The following is a 16,868-nucleotide window of genomic DNA, read 5'->3' as shown; positions in this document are numbered from 1 at the left end:
CTTTTAATATTCTTTCTTTGTTTAGTGCTTTTGGTGTTTTGATTATTATGTCCCGGGAGAACTTTCTGTTCTGGCCCAGTCTGTTTGGAGTTCTGAAGGTTTCTTGTATGTTCATGGGCATCTCTTTCTCTAGGTTAGGGAAGTTTTCTTCTATAATTTTGTTAAAGATTTTTACTGGCCCTTTAAGTTGGAAATCTTCGCTCTCGTCTATACCTATAAGCCTTAGGTTTGGTCTTCTCACTGTGTCCTGGACTTTCTGGATGTTTTGGCTTACCAGCTTTATGCATTTTGTATTTTCTTTGACTGTTGAGTCAATGTTTTCTATGGCATCTTCAGCATCTGAGGTTCTTTCTTCTATCTCTTGTATTCTGTTGTTGATGCTTGCATCTGTGACTCCTGAATTCCTTCCAAGGTTTTCTGTCTCTAGAGATGTCTCACTTTGTGATTTCTTTATTGTTTCTACTTCCACTTTTAGATCCTGGATGGTTTTGTTCAGTTCCTTCACTTGATTGTTTGTGTTTTCCTGTAATTCTTTAAGGGTTTTTTGCATTTCTTCTTTAAGGGCTTCTGCTTGTTGACCTATGAGTTCCTGTATTTCTTCAAGGGATTTTTGTGTTTCCTCTTTAAGGGTTTTTACCTGTTGACCAATGTTCTCCTGTATTTCTTTAAGGGAGTTATTTAAGTCCTTTTTGTAGCCCTCTATCAGCATCATGAGATACGATTTTAAATCTGACTCTTGCTTTCTGGTGTGTTGGGGTATCTGGGACTTGCTGTGGTGGGAGAACTGGGTTCTGATGTTGCCATGTGGCCTTGGTTTCTGTTGGTAGGGTTCTCGTGCTTGCCTTTTGCCATCTGGTTATCTCTGTGCTAGTTGGTATTGTTCTCTGGCTGGAGTTTATTCCTCCTGTGGGCCTGTAAGCCTGTGTCCTTACTCCTCTGAGCTCAGAAGTGAAAGCACTGCTAGGAGATCACTCTCTCCTGGCAGGCTATGCACAGAAGGCTCTGGAGTCTCCTGGCTCCCTGGTGCAAATAGTGACAGGAAGACTCCTGTCCCAGCTGCTCCACTGATCTTAGGCCCTGTGTGCTCCTAGCAGGTCCCCTCCAGAGAGAAGGTGGAGATCTCACCTCTGCACTCAGAAGTGAAAGCACTGGTGGGAGATCACACTCTCCTGGTGGGCTATGCACAGAAGGCTCTCCTATTCTGCTTCTTTTGAGTGGTTTGTTTTGTTGTTATTGTTGTTGTTGTTGTAACTGAAAGCTGAATTTAGAACTTACTAGATTCTCTCTGTTCAGATTGAAGAGCTGGAGGAAAAACTAAATGACGCCCTTCACCAGAAGCAACTGCTAACCTTGCGATTAGACAATCAGTTGACTATTCAACAGAAAGATGCCAAGTAAGACATGTTTTTCACAAAAACCTAACATCTATTTATCAAGTAAAAGTAATTTTATTCTTGTTTATGCATTTTGCTAAAGGCTATAACAGAGAAACTTGCCACCAAAGGGCAAGTTGCTTTATAACAGTGTACAAAATGCACAGTTAAAATTCAACATTCATTCAACAAATACTGGCCTGTATAAGTAACCTATAAACTACAAAAGGAGTTTCTCAATTGACCACAACTTGGTATGTAGCTAAACTTTTTCTTCATACACTCTAGAAAACATTCTAGATTATCCTAGCTATTGAATTTCACTGATATATACATGTATATGAATGTGTATACACACACACACACACATATATATATAATTAGTATGCCTATATCAAGTAAGTATATATTTATCAAGTGGGAATTAAGCCTAGTGTAACACATACGTAACCCCAGCACTAGGTAGAATGATCAAGAGTTCAAGGTCATCCTTGGCTACATGATGAGTTGGAGGCTAGCTCTGGCTAGGTAAGGCCTTAACTCAAACACAGGCAAGAAACAAAATAAAATATCATTGTTTACTCTCAACTGTACCTATGCCAATTACACTTATGGGATTTGTTTGTTTTTCTGAGAAAGGGTTTCTTTGTGTAGCCCTGACTATTCGGGAACTAGCTCTATAGACCAGCTGGCCTGGAACTTACAGAGATAGGCCTGGCTCTGCCTCCCAAGTGCTGGAATTAAAGGCATGCACACCACTACCCAGCATGCTCACATCACTTAAAGTGACTTAGCGAAATTTTAGTGGAAAAATATGCATTGTTTCTAGAATAAATTCATGGGAAACACTCAATAAAAGTGAATGTCCAAAAAAATAAAAAAAAAAACCTTAAAGGTCTGGTAGTTCCTGCTACCAGCACTTGGGATGCAGAGGCACACAGAGCTCTGTGAGCCCAGTCTGGTCCATAGAGCGAGTTCCAGCCGTCCTCAGCTGCAGAGCAAGACTCTTGGGAAATCAGATAGATAGAGCGATGGATGGATGGATGGATGGATGGATGGATGGATGGATGGATAGATAGATAGATAGGTCAATAAATAAATAAATAAGTCAATAAAAAATCAGTACAGGGAACTGGAGAGATGGCTCAGAGCTTAAGAGCACTAGCTGCTCTTCTAGAGGTCCTGGGTTCAATTCCCAGCAACCACATGGCAGCTCACATCTGTCTGTAACTCACCTCTGGGGGTCTGATAACCTCACATAGACATATATGCAGGCAAAGCACCAATGCACAGAAAAATTAAAACAAAAAATCAGTGGAGTCATGATTCACATCTGAGAACTACTACTTTTGCAGATTAAATGTGTAATTTTGTGATTTGAATTTTTTAAGTTATTACTTAAGAATGTTGACTCTCTCATAATTTGGGATTATATCTTTACTAATCTGTAAGGATTTGCTACTTCATATTTAACTAGATACATAAATCAGCACTGATGGTAGCCAAGAATACTGTATGGAACTCTGAAAAAAGTCTCAGTGATTTTAAAGCTTGCCATAAATTTTCTTAATGTAGAAAATATCAAGAACTAATGAAACAAGAAATGGAAACCATTTTATTGAGACAAAAACAACTGGAAGAGACAAATCATCAGCTAAGAGAAAAGGCTGGAGATGTTCGCCGGAACCTGCGAGACTTTGAGCTGACAGAAGAGCAGTATGTCAAGCTAAAAGCCTTTCCTGAGGATCAGCTTTCTATCCCTGAATATGTATCCGTAAGTGTCATGCATCGTCCGGACAAAACCCTAAAAGCTCAGCGTAGTAACATACTGTAATCTCTGTAGTCAGGGTGTGGAGATAGGATCTACAGAGAGAGGTAGAAGCCATCCCTGTCTCAGAAAAACAGCAACAGTAAACAAAGAAACCAAAACACAGCTCCATTTAATCTCAGACCGAAATTGGCTTGGCATCTTTACAGAGGCACTCCTTATACATTTGTTGTTGTGTCTGTGCTTTAAGTTAGCATCTGAAGTAACAGTACCTTGGTGCATCTGTGACAAGTGTGTCGCTGTTACTCATCCTCCTCAGTGAGGCCGCCCTGCCTCCTGACCTCCTGCAAGCTGCTTCCTCCCTCCCATAAGTGGTCCCTCATAAGTAGTCCCTCTTCTGCTTCCATAAGCAGTTACCCTCTCTAGTCCTCACTCCACCGAGGAACTCTTCCCCCTCCCGACCCCCTTCCTAGGTTTGGAGTTACACACATTTAATTGTAAATTAGGTTCCATATAGGAAAGAAAACTTATTTGTCTCTCTGAGTCTGGCTGGATAAAGGAAGGAGGAAGGGAATGTAGGATATGCACACTTAAATAAAAGAAAGGAAACTGGAGGACTCTTGTGGGGCAATACAAGGAAGAGGTGAGGACAGAAAATTGATTTCTCGACTGTGAAGAAGTTAAAAAAATTAGAGAAGCATAAGGGGCTAGAAATAGGAAGATACAGATATTTTAAGCATGTGTAGTCAGTGGAGCATGAAATAAAAGGAGATATGGGTAATTCCAGCACTTTGGGAGGCAGAGGCAGGCGGATTTCTGAGTTCGAGGACAGCCTGGTCTACAGAGTGAGTTCCAGGACAGCCAGGGCTATACAGAGAAGCCCTGTCTCGAAAAAACCAAATCCAAAGGAGATATGGGCAAAACCTTAGGGGGAAGTGTGTGTGTGTGTGTGTGTGTGTGTGTGTGTGTGTGTGTCCCCTAATGAAAAATATGTAAAAAAAAAAAAAAAGGTAGATATACAATTTGTAGAATTCAAAAATAATTTTTAATGTTGTAAAACAAACAAAAAACCTAAAAGGTGTACCAAAAGGGGAGGGGGAATCATAATAGTACAAAAGATTAAACAAAAAGGGTGCCAGGCAGTGGTGGCACATGCCTTTAATCCCAGCACTTGGGAGGCAGAGGCAAGCGGATTTCTGAGTTCAAGGCCAGCCTGGTCTACAGAGTTAGTTCTAAGACAGCCAGGGCTATACAGAGAAACCCTTTTTCAAAAAATCAAAAACAAACAAACCAAAAGGATCAAGTGTTGGAGCAGCTGGGCCCTCAGAAGTTGGAGAGGGCCGGTTCCATCTGTGGACACACAGTACTTGTCATGTGAACTCTGGGCTTTCTTTCCTGTGGCTCTGCTGAGCAGGACTCTATTGGACACACACCAGGGTCTCCTTCCTTTAAATGGTGGATTTTCTTTGTTTTCGGTAGGCCTCTCCTGGCTGTACTTGAACTTTTGGGGAGGCAGTTTCACTCAGTCTCCCTAGACACAGCCGATCCTCCCCTCTGGTGTGGCTCACGTTCTAGTTGAGATGTCTCCCAGGGTGTTAGTGTGGCCTCTGCAGATCTGTGCAGGTAGAGAACCTGCCTTTGTACTTGCCAGAGCTGCAGAGTTTGATCCTGCTGGAGGGATCCAGTTGTAAGTATCAGTGTCACTACTGAACCTTCAGAGGTCCTGGGCTCTGTAATGGTGAATGGGACATCAGTGGCTTCGGTGGCTAAGTGACGTATCCACTGACATGAGGCCCAGCTCTGAACTCTAGGACTCTTCCCAGTTGAGGTGGGCCCTGGGCCGCTGAGGGCAAGATTGTATTCTCTGTACACTTACCTGCCTGAGCCGAGCCTCCGGCTGCCTGTACGTTCTGCTCATCGGTTTCCACTCACTTTGCTGTCACTACTGCCCGCCCTCTTGGGCTTTTCCTCATCCTGGTCTTGTGGTAGACTAAACTGAGCCTCCCTGGCCAGTGGGATTTTGAAGGTCTTAGGCCCCCAGGGTAGTTCAGTTTACAGTGGGTCCTGTCTCAAGATGACTGTTACTTGCCACCCACTAAGTCATATAAAAAGACAACATTGAGATTTCCTTCCGCTGCTGAACCACTGCTGTAGGAATTCATGTCCCACTAAAACCCTTAATTTGTTTGTTTGTTTGTTTTGTTTTTCAAGACAGGGTTTCACTGTGTAGTCCTGGCTGTCCTGGAACTCACTCTGTAGACCAGGCTGGCCTCGAACTCAGAAATCCACCTGCCTCTGCCTCCCAAGTGCTGGGATTATAGGCGTGTGCCACCACACCCGGCTTAAAACCCTTAATTTGATTTGCGCTTCTTGAGGGCTTTGGGCTTATCCTGAGGGTGGGACTGCTGACATTTATTGGTGTACCTTTTGGTCACCCACCGGTAGTCTACTAGAGAGCCATTAGGGGAAAGCTATATTTAGCTTATGTGTGTTATATATGTGTGTGGGTGTATGTGCACATGGGTGTGCATGCAGTAGAAGCCACAGGACAGCCTTCAGTGTTACTCAGGCATTACCTTGTTATTCATTCATTCATTCATTCATTCATTCATTCATTTTTGAGACAGAGTCTCAGTGACCTGGAGCTTTCCAATTAATTAGAATAGTGAAGCCCAGGGAATTGCCTGCCTCAGGATAATAACCATGTGCCACCATGCCTGGCTTGGGGATTGAACTCAAGTTGTCCTGCTTCTGGCGGACATGTGACCAACTGCGATCTCCCCAGCCTCCCAGCTCACTTCTTAGTAGTCCGTGCTCTTTTTCTCAACACCTTTCAAGTATTCTTTTATTTCCTTTGTGGATTTCCAAACCTTTCTCTCTTTGGGGTGGTCTTGTTTCTCTTACTCTGAGTCTTCTTCTCCTGGTCATCCAGGGACAAGTTGATACCTGCCTTAACTGCTTTTGAAAAACCCAATTGATATTTTTTTGACCCTCATAAAAATGGAGAGTATATTTAAAGTCCAAAATTTCAGTGACTTCATACTTTACAAAATGAGTTATTTTATAGTGGTTTATAACAGTCTCTAAAGGGAAACTCTGAGGATGAGCCAAATTAGAATTGTCTGAAATTAATTAGGGCTGGTGGGTGAGAGTGGAGTGTTTATGATTGTTAAGGGGTAACAATGGGGCAGAGTCTTGGCACAGAATCTAGTTTTCTTACACAAACTAGTACTTAGGCTTAATCTTGGGTATGAGTCTCAAGTCAGTTTGGTATCAGCCCTAACCCCTTCCAGTCTAAAGAACTTTTGTTTGTGTGGGCTTGTCCATTATTTGCAATATTTAAAATTAAACCTTAAGGAAACAGATTAAGCACAAGAAGGGATGGGTGTGATGGTTCCCTTACAGTGCTTGTCCCAGCTGCTGAAAAGGCTGAGGCAGGAGGATCTCTTGAACCTAAGGGTTCAAGGTGGCCAGCTTCAGCAATGAAGCAAGACCATCTCTAAAAACAAATTAATAAAAATACAAAATTAGATACAATATCTATTTGCTTTAAAAGTCCCAGTGTCATCGTCATATATCATATAGAGAATGAGAGACTGAAAATTAAATTGGACAAGGTAATACTTAATATTACTATGAAAATACTTTATATTTTGTGAATTCCCTAAAAGAATTGAGAACAGTGAACGGGGCAAGGGCCAGAAATACACTGACGACACTGACAACTGTTACTTTTTTATGTTAGACATGATTTTACCCTGAGAGCTTTCCTTTTTTCCCCTTATTTATAAAAGCTAATAATACCCTCATAGAGACTGGGAGATGGGGAGGGGATAGATAGGGAGGAGAGGAAACTGGGAAGGGAGATAACATTTGAAATGTAAATAAATAAAATAACTAAAGTAAAAGCTAATAATATATCTCTCTGTTGTAAAGATTAACTGAGTATGTAATACATATGTTAAATGCCTAGCACACTGCTCACTGAGTGTTTGTAAGTGTGGAATACCCCTACTATCTCACTGAGTGTTTGTAAGTGTGGAATTGTAAGTGTGGAATACCACCTACTGTCTTGCTGGAATGGTGGGAGTTCTTGGTTCTCAGTGAATCAAGGTTTCTGGATCACTGACTTGGAAGAAAATCATCTTATAGCTTTTTGTCCAACTTTTGATTTAAATGGATCAGTTACAGTTTTTCTGTCCAACATATACTGTCTAAAAGAGATCCTGTAAGTACTGTCACTGAAACTTCATTCATAGTAGATATAAAGTATATACATTTTTGCTTTCTGGTTTGTTAGCATTCTTTTACACTTTTCCATGAAATATTATTCTATAATATAATAGTGATATATATTTCACTGCCTTAAAGGCCAACTTTAATGTTTGCCTCTTACAAGACAGGGTATTTCTGCAATACAGTCACATATTAAGGATGTTTGAGTTATAAGTAATCCGGAATTGTTCGCTCTCGCCGTAATGATGGCTTCTTGGTTCTGAGAATCTTGAAGGGAGGGATACTGTTTTAACAGGAAAACGAAGAGTGAGAAGAGAGGTCTGGCTTGAGTGGAAACAGTTCTCCTAGCACCAGGGTATCATACAACTGTAGGGGCAGCCACACGGTGGGATGTTGACAAGAGCCTGGGGTCAGAGCAAAGAATGACATTTATCTCTTAATCAAAGTGATATGTAGGTTGACAGCAGTATATAAGCCAGATAAACATCTCTACCCTCATAGCACGTACTTTGGTGTAAAAGCTAACAAACAGTAACTTAACAATGGAGTGTGTGGAATGTATTACAAGTGCTCTGGAGAAAACAAATGGCGATGAAGATTAGAGAGTTCAATTAAGTTTGCAGGGCATTTTTTTTTAAAGTCCATTAGATTTGTTACTGATAGCTCTGTGGGGAATGCATTCCTCGTCAGCTAGCAAGTTGTGCTGAGTGTGTATATATATCTATGGTGACGATTGTGTAAGACATTGCACAAAGGCAACCAAAAACAATGACAGCAGTATACCTTAATTATTAAAAATATATCCCAAAATTTCCAGTTAATATTTTTAGTGTTATTCTTTATTAGAGGGGGGATTTCAAATGTCATCCCATTTCCTGGTTTCCCTTCCAGAACATCCCTCTTCCATCCCCCTCCCTCTGCTTCTCTGAGGATGCTCCCTCTCCCACCTACCCACTCCCAACTCTGCCCTGGTATTCCCCGACAATGGGACATTGAGCCTTCACAAAACCAAGGGCGGCTTCTCTCATTGCTGCCAGCAATACCATCCTCTGCTACATATGCGGCTGAAGCCATGGGTCCCTCCATGTCAACTCTTTGATTGGCGGTTTTGATCCTGGGAGCTCAGGGGAGTACTGGTTGGTTGATATTGTTCTTCAAATAGGGTTGTAAACCTCTTCAGCTAATTCAGTCCTTTCTCTAATTCCTCCATCGGGGACCCCATGCTTAGTCCAGTGGTTGGCTGTGAGCATCCACCTCTGTATTTGTCAGGCTCTAGCAAAGCCTCTCAGGAGACAGCTGTCATGCTGCTGTCAGCAAACACTTCTTGGCATCAGCAATAGTGTCTGGGTTTGGTGACTATATATGGGATGGATCCCCAGGTGAGGCATTTTCTAAATGATATTTCCTTCAGTCTATGCTCCACATTTTGTCCCCGTATTTCCTTTAGACAGGAGCCCTTCTGGATTAAGAATTTGGAGATGAGTGGGTGGCCCCAACCCCCAACGTGGGTCCTTGCCTGACCCCTGGATGGGGTCTCTTCAGGTTCTCCCTCCCCTTTGTTGAGCATTTCTGCTAATCTCATCCCTCTTGGGTCCTGGGAGCTGCTTGCTTTCCTGGCATCTGGGACTTACTGGTGACTACCCCCAGTTCCCCATCCCCATTTCTACACACCTCTATTCAAATTCCCGACCCTCTGTATATTATCCCTGTCTCCTCATACCTGATCCTGCCTCCCTTTCCCCCTCCCCCTCCTCTCTTCCTTCCAAGTCCCTCCCACCCTCTACCTTCCCCCTTCTAAGAAGGACTGAAGCATCCAAATTTTGGTCTTATTTTTCTTCTGGAGTTTTATATAGTCTGTGAATTGTATCTTGGATATTTTGAGCTTTGTGTCTAATATCCACTCATCAGTGAGTGCATACCATGTGTGTTCTTTTGTGACTTGGTTATCTCAGTCAGCATGATATTTTCTAGTTCCATCCATTTGCTTAAGAACTTCATAAAGTCTTTGTTTTTAATAGCTGAGTAATACTCCATTTTGTAAACATACCATATTTTCTGTATCCATTCTTCTGTTGAAGGACATCTGGGTTCTTTTCAGATTCTGGCTGTTATAAATAAGGCTGGTGTGAACATAGTGGAGCATGTGTCCTTGTTATATGTTGGAACATCTTTTGGGTATATGCCTAGGAGCGGTATAACTGGGCCCTCAGTTAGGACTATGCCCAATTTTTCTGAGGAACTGCTAAACTGATTTCCAAAGTGGTTGTACCAGCTTACAATCCCACCAGCAATGGAGGAGTGTTCCTCTTTCTCCACATCCTTTTCAGCATCTTCTGTCACCTGAGTTTTTGTTCTTAGCCATTCTGACTGGTGTGAGGTGAAATCTCAGGGTTTTGATTTGCATTTCCCTGATGACTAAGGATGTGGAGCATTTCTTTAGGTGCTTCTCAGCCATTCGGTATTCCTCAGTTGAGAATCCTTGTTTGGCTCTGTTCCCCTTTTTTAACAGGGTTATTTGGTTCTCTGGAGTCTTAACTTCTTGAGCTCTTTGCATATATTGGATATTAGCTCTCTACTGAATATGGGATTGGTAAAAAAAATTTTCCCAATCTGTTAGTTGCCATTTTGTCCTATTGACAGAAGCTTTGCAATTTTATGAGGTCCCATTTGCCTATTGTTGGTCTTAGAACATAAGCCAGCCAGGCGGTGGTGGTGCACGCCTGTAATCCCAGCACTCTGGGAGGCAGAGGCAGGCGGATTTCTGAGTTCAAGGCCAGCCTGGTCTACAGAGTGAGTTCCAGGACAGCCAGGGCTACACAGAGAAACCCTGTCTCAAACCACCACCCCCCGGGGGAAAAAAAAAAAAAAACCAAGCCATCAGTGTTTTGTTGAGGGAATTTTCCCGTGCCCATGAATTCAAGGCTCTTCTCTACTTTCTCTTCTATTACTTTCAGTGTATCTTCTAAGTGGAGGTCCTTGATCCACTTAGACTTGAGCTTTGTATAAGTAGATAAGAATGGATCAATTTGTATTCTTCTATATGCTGACGACCACCAATTGAACCAGCACCGTTGGTTGAAAATGCTGTTTTTAGGAACACTCCTCCACTGCTGGTGGGGTTGCAAATTGGTACAACCACTCTGGAAATCAGTCTGGCGGTTCCTCCGAAAACTGGGCACCTCACTTCCAGAATATCCTGCTATACCACTCTTGGGCATATACCCAAAAGATTCCCCAGCATGTAATAAGGATACATGTTCCACTATGTTCATAGCAGCCCTATTTATAATTGCCAGAAGTTGGAAAGAACCCAGGTATCCCTCAACAGAAGAGTGGATGCAAAAAATGTGGTATATCTACACAATGGAGTACTATTCAGCCATTAGAAACAATGAATTCATGAAATTCTTAGGTAAATGGATGGAGCTGGAGAACATCATACTAAGTGAGGTAACCCAGACTCAAAAGGTGAATCATGGTATGCACTCACTAATAAGTGGATATTAACCTAGAAAACTGGAATACCCAAAACATAATCCACACATCAAATGAGGTACAAGAAGAACGGAGGAGTGGCCCCTTGTTCTGGAAAGACTCAGTGAAGCAGTATAGAACAAAATCAGAACAGGGAAGTGGGAAAGGTTGGGTGGGAAAACAGGGGGGAGGGAAGGGGATTGATGGGACTTTCGGGGAGTGGGGGTCCAGAAAAGGGGAAATCATTTGAAATGTAAATAAATATATCAATAAATTAAAAAAAAGTATTTATTAAAAAAAAAAAAGAAAATGCTGTTTTTTCCCCATTGGATAGTTTTAGCTCCATTTTCAAAGATCAAGTGACCATAGGTGTGTGGGTTCATTTCTGGGTCTTCAATTCTATTCCATTGATGTACCTGCCTGTCTCTGTACCAATACCATGCACTTTTTATCACCATTGCATATACAACTTGAAGTCAGGGATGGTGATTCCCCTAGAGGTTCTTTTATTGTTGAGAATAGTTTTCGCTATCCTGGGCTTTTGTTTATTCCAAATGAATTTTCAAATTGTTCTTTCTAACTCTATGAAGAATTGAGTTGGAATTTTGATGGGGATTTCATTGAATCTGTAGATTGCTTTCAGCAGGATGGCCATTTTTACTACATTAATCCTGCCAATCCATGAGTATGGGAGTTTTTTCATCTTCTGAGATCTTCGATTTCTTTCTTCAGGGACTTGAACTTTTTGTCATACAGATCTTTCACTTCCTTGGTTAGTGTCACACCAAAGTATTTTATATTATTTGTGACTATTAAAAAGGATGTCATTTCCCTAATTTCTTTCTCATCTTGTTTATCCTTTGAGTAGATTAAGGCTACTGATTTGTTTGAGTTAATTTTATATTCAGCCACTTTGCTGAAGGTAGTTATCAAGTTTAGGAGTTCTCTGGTGGAGTTTTTTGGGTCACTTAAGTATGCTCTCATATCATCTGCAAATAGTGATATTTTCACTTCTTGCTTTCTAACTTGTCTCCCTTTGACCTCCTTTTCTTGTCCTATTGCTCTGTCTAGGACTTCAAGTACTATATTGAATAGGTAGGGAGAGAGTGGGCAGCCTTGTCTAATCTCTGATTTTAGTGGGATTTCTTCAAGTTTCTCTCCATTTAGTTTGATGTTGGCTACTGGTTTGTTGTATATTGCTTTTACTATATTTGGGTATGAGCCTTGAATTCTTGATCTTTCCAGGACTTTTACCATGAAGGGGTGTTGAATTTTGTCAAATGCTTTCTCAGCATCTAATGAGATGATCATGTGATTTTTTTTCCTTTGAGGTTATTTATATACATTGATGAATTTCCATATATTGAACCATCCATGCATCCCTGAGATGAATCCTACTTGATCATGATAGATGATTGTTTTGATATGTTCTTGGATTCAGTTTGTGAGAATTTTATTGAGTATTTTTGCATTGATATTCATAAGGGAAATTGGTCTGAAGTTGTCTTTCTTTGTTGGTTGTTTGTGTGATTTAGGTATCAGAGTAATTGTGGCTTCATACAGTAGTATTCGTTCTGTTTCTATTTTGTGGAATAGTTTGAAGAGATTGGTATTAGATCTTTGAAAATCTCATAGAATTCTGCACTAAAACCATCTGGTCCTGGGATTTTTTTTGGTTGGGAGACTTTTAATGACTACTTCTATTTCTTTAGAGGTTATGAGACTGTTTAGATGGTTTATCTGATCTCGATTTAACTTTTCTATTTGGTATCTGTCTAGAAAATTGTTCATTTCATCCAGACTTTTCATTTTTGTTGAGTATAGGCTTTTGTAGTAGGATCTGATTTTTTTCCCCTCAGTTTCCATTTTTATGTCTTCCTTTTCATTTCTGATTTTGCTAATTTGGATACTGTCTCTGTACCCTCTGGTTAGTCTGACTAAGGGCTTATCTATCTTGTTGATTTTCTCAAAGAACCAACTCCTGGGTTTGTTGATTTTATATATATATATATTTCTTTTTGTTTCTACTTGGTTGATTTCAGCCCCAAGTTTGATTTATTTCCTGCTGTCTACTCCTCTTGGGTGTATTTGCTTCCTTTTGATTTAGAGCTTTCAGGTGTGCTGTTAAGCTAGTAGTGTATGCTCTCTCCAGTTTCTTTTTGGAGGCACTCATAGATATGAGTTTTCCTCTTAGCACTGCTTTCCTTGTGTCCCATAAGTTTGGGCATGCTGTGCCTTCATTTTCATTAAATTCTAAAGTCTTTAATTTCTTTCTTTCTTTCTTTCTTGACCAAGTTGTCATTAAGTACAGCATTGTTCAGCTTCCATGTGTATGTGGGCTTTCTGTTGTTTTTGTTGTTATTGAAGACCAGAAGTCCTTAGTGATCTGATAGGAGGCATGGATTAATTCATTCTTCTTATATTTGTTGAGATCTGTTTTGTGATAGATTATATGGTCAATTTTGGAGAAGGTACCATGAGGTTCTGAGAAGAAGGTATATACTTTTGATTTAGGATGAAATGTTCTATAGATATCTGTTAAATCCATTTGGTCCATAACAGTGAAACTGTTAGTTTCACTGTGTCTCTGTTTATTTTGTGTTTCCCTGATCTGTACACTGATGAGAGTGGAGTATTGAAGTCTCCCACTATTATTGTGTGAGGTGTAATGTCTGCTTTGAGCTTTAATAGAGTTTCTTTTATGAATGTGGGTGCCCTTGCATTTGGAGCATAGATGTTCAGAATTGAGAGTTCATCTTGGTAGATTTTTCCTTTGATGTGTATGATGTGTCCCTCCTTATCCTTTTTGATAACTTTTGCTTGAAAGTCAATTTTATTCTATATTAGAATGGCTACTTCAGCTTGTTTCTTGGGACCATTTGCTTGGAAATTTTTTTTCTAACGTTGTACACTGATGTAGTATCTGTCTTTGTCACTGAGGTACATTTCCTATATACTGGAAAATGTTAGGTCCTATTTACATGTCTAGTCAGTTAGTCTATGTCTTTTTATTGGGAAGTTGAGTCCATTGATGTTAAGAGATATTAAGGAATAGTGATTGTTGCTTCCTGTTATTTTTGTTTGTAGAGGTGGAATTATGTTTGTGTGGTGTTGTGGATGGGCCTGGTGCTGTTCTTATGAGCCAGTCCCCTAATGAATAAAGGAGCCAATCACTGGGTGAGTAGGAGGGACTTCTGGGCTGGGCAGAGGAAGAAAGGAAGCAGAAGAGAGTTGGGTCCTTTTTGGATGGGGGTACTGTGAGGATAAGATATAGCTATGAGTGTCTCCCAGGTTCAATAGTGGATCTGTCAGGATTTGCCACTGAAGGATTTAGATTTAATAAGGCTTACAGGATTAGGATTTTAGTTGTTGCACCCAGTGATTGAGTTACCATTGTTTCTGAACTAAGTTTGTGTTGCGTTTTCCCTCACACTGAGGCTCATCTGGGTTCAAGAGAGAAAGGTAGGTGGCAAAGCATGGGTTTGTCAGATGTGCACCACAAATCCTGTGGGGGTATTGAAGCATGGGACTGGCATGGTAGTGACCCACCAGTGGGAAACTAATTAGCTCGGTGGAGAGATTATGAAGCACTGAGTCAGAATCTCCACAAGATAAAAACAGGTCGGCCATTGCCTGCCAGTGCATAGCTGACTGGTCAGGCCACCGGGGCAGAGAGTTGGCAGCACAAGTGTGGAACATGCTGACTCTTTTTTTTTTTTTTTTAATATTTCCTGCAACAGTGTGGCTATCTTCTGTTGGATTTGTTGAAAGAAGATTACATTCTTGCTTTTTCTAGGGTGTAGTTTCTCTCCTTGTGTTGGAACTTCCATCTATTATCCTTTATAGGGCTGGATTTGTGGAGAGATATTGTATAAATTTGGTTTTGTCATAGAATATCTCCATCTATGGTAATTGAGAACTTTGCTGGATGTAATAGCCTAAGCCTGCATTTGTGTTCTCTTGGGGTCTGTATGACATCTACCCAGGACCTTCTAGCTTTTAGAGTCTGGTTGTAATTCCGGTAGGCCTGCTTTTATATGTTACTTGACCTTTCTCCCCTTACTGCTTTTAGTATATATATTTTTTCTTTTGTGCATTTGGTGTTTTGACTATTATGTGATGGGAGGAATTTCTTTTTTGGTCCAATCTATTTGGAGTTCTGTAGGCTTCATGGGCATCTATAGGTTCATGGGCATCTCTTTCTCTAGGTTAGGGAAATTTTCTCTATAATTTTGTTTAAGATATTTACTGGCCTTTCAAGTTGGGACTCTTCACTCTATTCTATACCTATAATCCTTAGGTTTGGTCTTCTCATTGTGTCCTGGAGTTCCTGGATGTTTTGGGTTAAGAGCTTTTTGCATTTTGCATTTTCTTTAACTGTTGTATCAATGCTTTCTATGGTGTCTTCTGGCCCTGAGATTCTCTTTTATCTCTTATATTCTGTTGGTGATGCTTGCATCTATGACTCCTGATCTCTTTCCTAGGTTTTCTATCTCCAAGGTTGTCTCCTTTATGATTTCTTTATTGTTTCTACTTCCATTTTTAGATTCTGGATGGTTTTGTTCAGTTCTTCCACTTCTTTGTGTTTTCCTGTAATTTTTAAAGGGATTTTTGTGTTTCCTCTTTAAGGGCTTCTACTTGTTTACCTGTGTTCTCCTATATTTCTTTAAGGGAGTTAGTTATGTCCTTCTTAAAGTCCTCTATTATCATCATGAATGTGATTTTAAGTCAGAATCTTGTTTTTCCCGTATTTTGGGGTATCGGGGCTTGCTGTGGTTGGAGAACTGGATTCTGATGATATCAAGTAGCCATGGTTTCTATTGCTTAGGTTCTTGTGCTTGCCTCTCACCCTCTGGTTCTCTCTGGTGTTAGTTGGTCTTGCTGTCTCTGACTGGAGCTTGTCCCTCAGGTGAGCCTGTGATCTTAGGTGTGTCAGCACTTCTGGGGAGACCGGCTCTCTCCAGCCAGGATTTGGGTAAGGAGGGCTGTGGGACACCCTTAGCTCCAGGGTGCAGATGGAGAGTGGAAACTCCAGTTAATGTTTTTACCACAGTTGAATCAGAGTAAGTAAATGGCAGAAAGTGAAGCCACCCAGGACAGCCTGTTGCATGCAGAGTGGCAAGGCTTGATTTCTAATGTGGATTCAGGATTGCTTATTTTACCTTTTTTTTTTTTTTTAAGATTCGGTTCTATGAGCTAGTGAATCCATTAAGAAAGGAAATCTGCGAACTGCAAGTGAAGAAGAATGAGCTCTCTGAAGAATTAAGTACAAATAAAGACCAACTGAAGCAGCTGACAGAGGTCTGTAATATTTCTATTACTCTTGGGAAGACATTACAGGTTTCCTAGGAGCTTCTTAACATTTGTTCATGGGACATGAAAGTGATAGAAAATGAGACCACAGGTCCTGACTGCTCAGTCCTTAGTGAGTCAGAAGCAGGAAGCCAACTGGAAGTCTTCATCTGGAAAATTAACATGATAACTATGGTTTAACCTCTGATCCATAGTGTGGTATTTGTCATTGTAGCTTATTTTCATAACTAAATGCTTTTGAGATCACAAAATGAACATATCTGATGGTTTTGTGTAATATTCACAAAAGAGTTTCTAATTTCTCCAGCTTTCAGATGTACAGTATAGGCTAGGATACATAAGAGCTCTTATGGGTGCCATTAGCAGGATGGAAAAAATGTGGTTGACTTTTCTTATTAGACTCATAGGTTCTCAGATTTATTTTCTTCTTTAACAGTTTTTTAAAAAGTGGGATAGCTGTTTTCTCTAAAGACTTTGTCAAACTAGAATGAAAACAAGTTTACAAGTAGAGTCTACAACAGTTGTTTCTTATTGGTTAGCATTATCCGTGGTATGACTGTCATTGTATCAGCCATTCCTCATCAAATGCAGCTGACTCTTTTAATTTTTCTGAGCATGTGTACTGATATTAGTATTTCCCTGGATGTCATTAAAATGCATGATGCTGTTCAGTGTGTCAACAACAAGAGACAATATCCTCATAG

The 16,868-nt window shown here is 40.6% G+C and overlaps 1 protein-coding gene across 3 annotated transcripts in view; it reads left to right on the top strand.

Moving 5' to 3' along the window:
- Positions 1–16,868, top strand: part of Pibf1 (progesterone immunomodulatory binding factor 1) — a 182,155-nt gene that overhangs the window by 6,446 nt on the left and 158,841 nt on the right. For all 3 annotated transcript variants that reach the window (XM_052190803.1, XM_052190804.1, XM_052190801.1), the window contains exons 3-5: positions 1,294–1,394; positions 2,949–3,147; positions 16,033–16,152. In XM_052190803.1, the coding sequence (XP_052046763.1) occupies positions 1,294–1,394; positions 2,949–3,147; positions 16,033–16,152 (420 nt within the window). The remainder of the gene's footprint in view (positions 1–1,293; positions 1,395–2,948; positions 3,148–16,032; positions 16,153–16,868) is intronic.

This window comes from Apodemus sylvaticus, chromosome 8 (genome assembly GCF_947179515.1).
Source record: "Apodemus sylvaticus chromosome 8, mApoSyl1.1, whole genome shotgun sequence".
In the NCBI taxonomy this organism is placed as follows: Eukaryota; Metazoa; Chordata; class Mammalia; order Rodentia; family Muridae; genus Apodemus; species Apodemus sylvaticus.
Note: the sequence above shows the minus strand (reverse complement) of the source record. Positions and strands in the feature narration are given on the sequence as shown.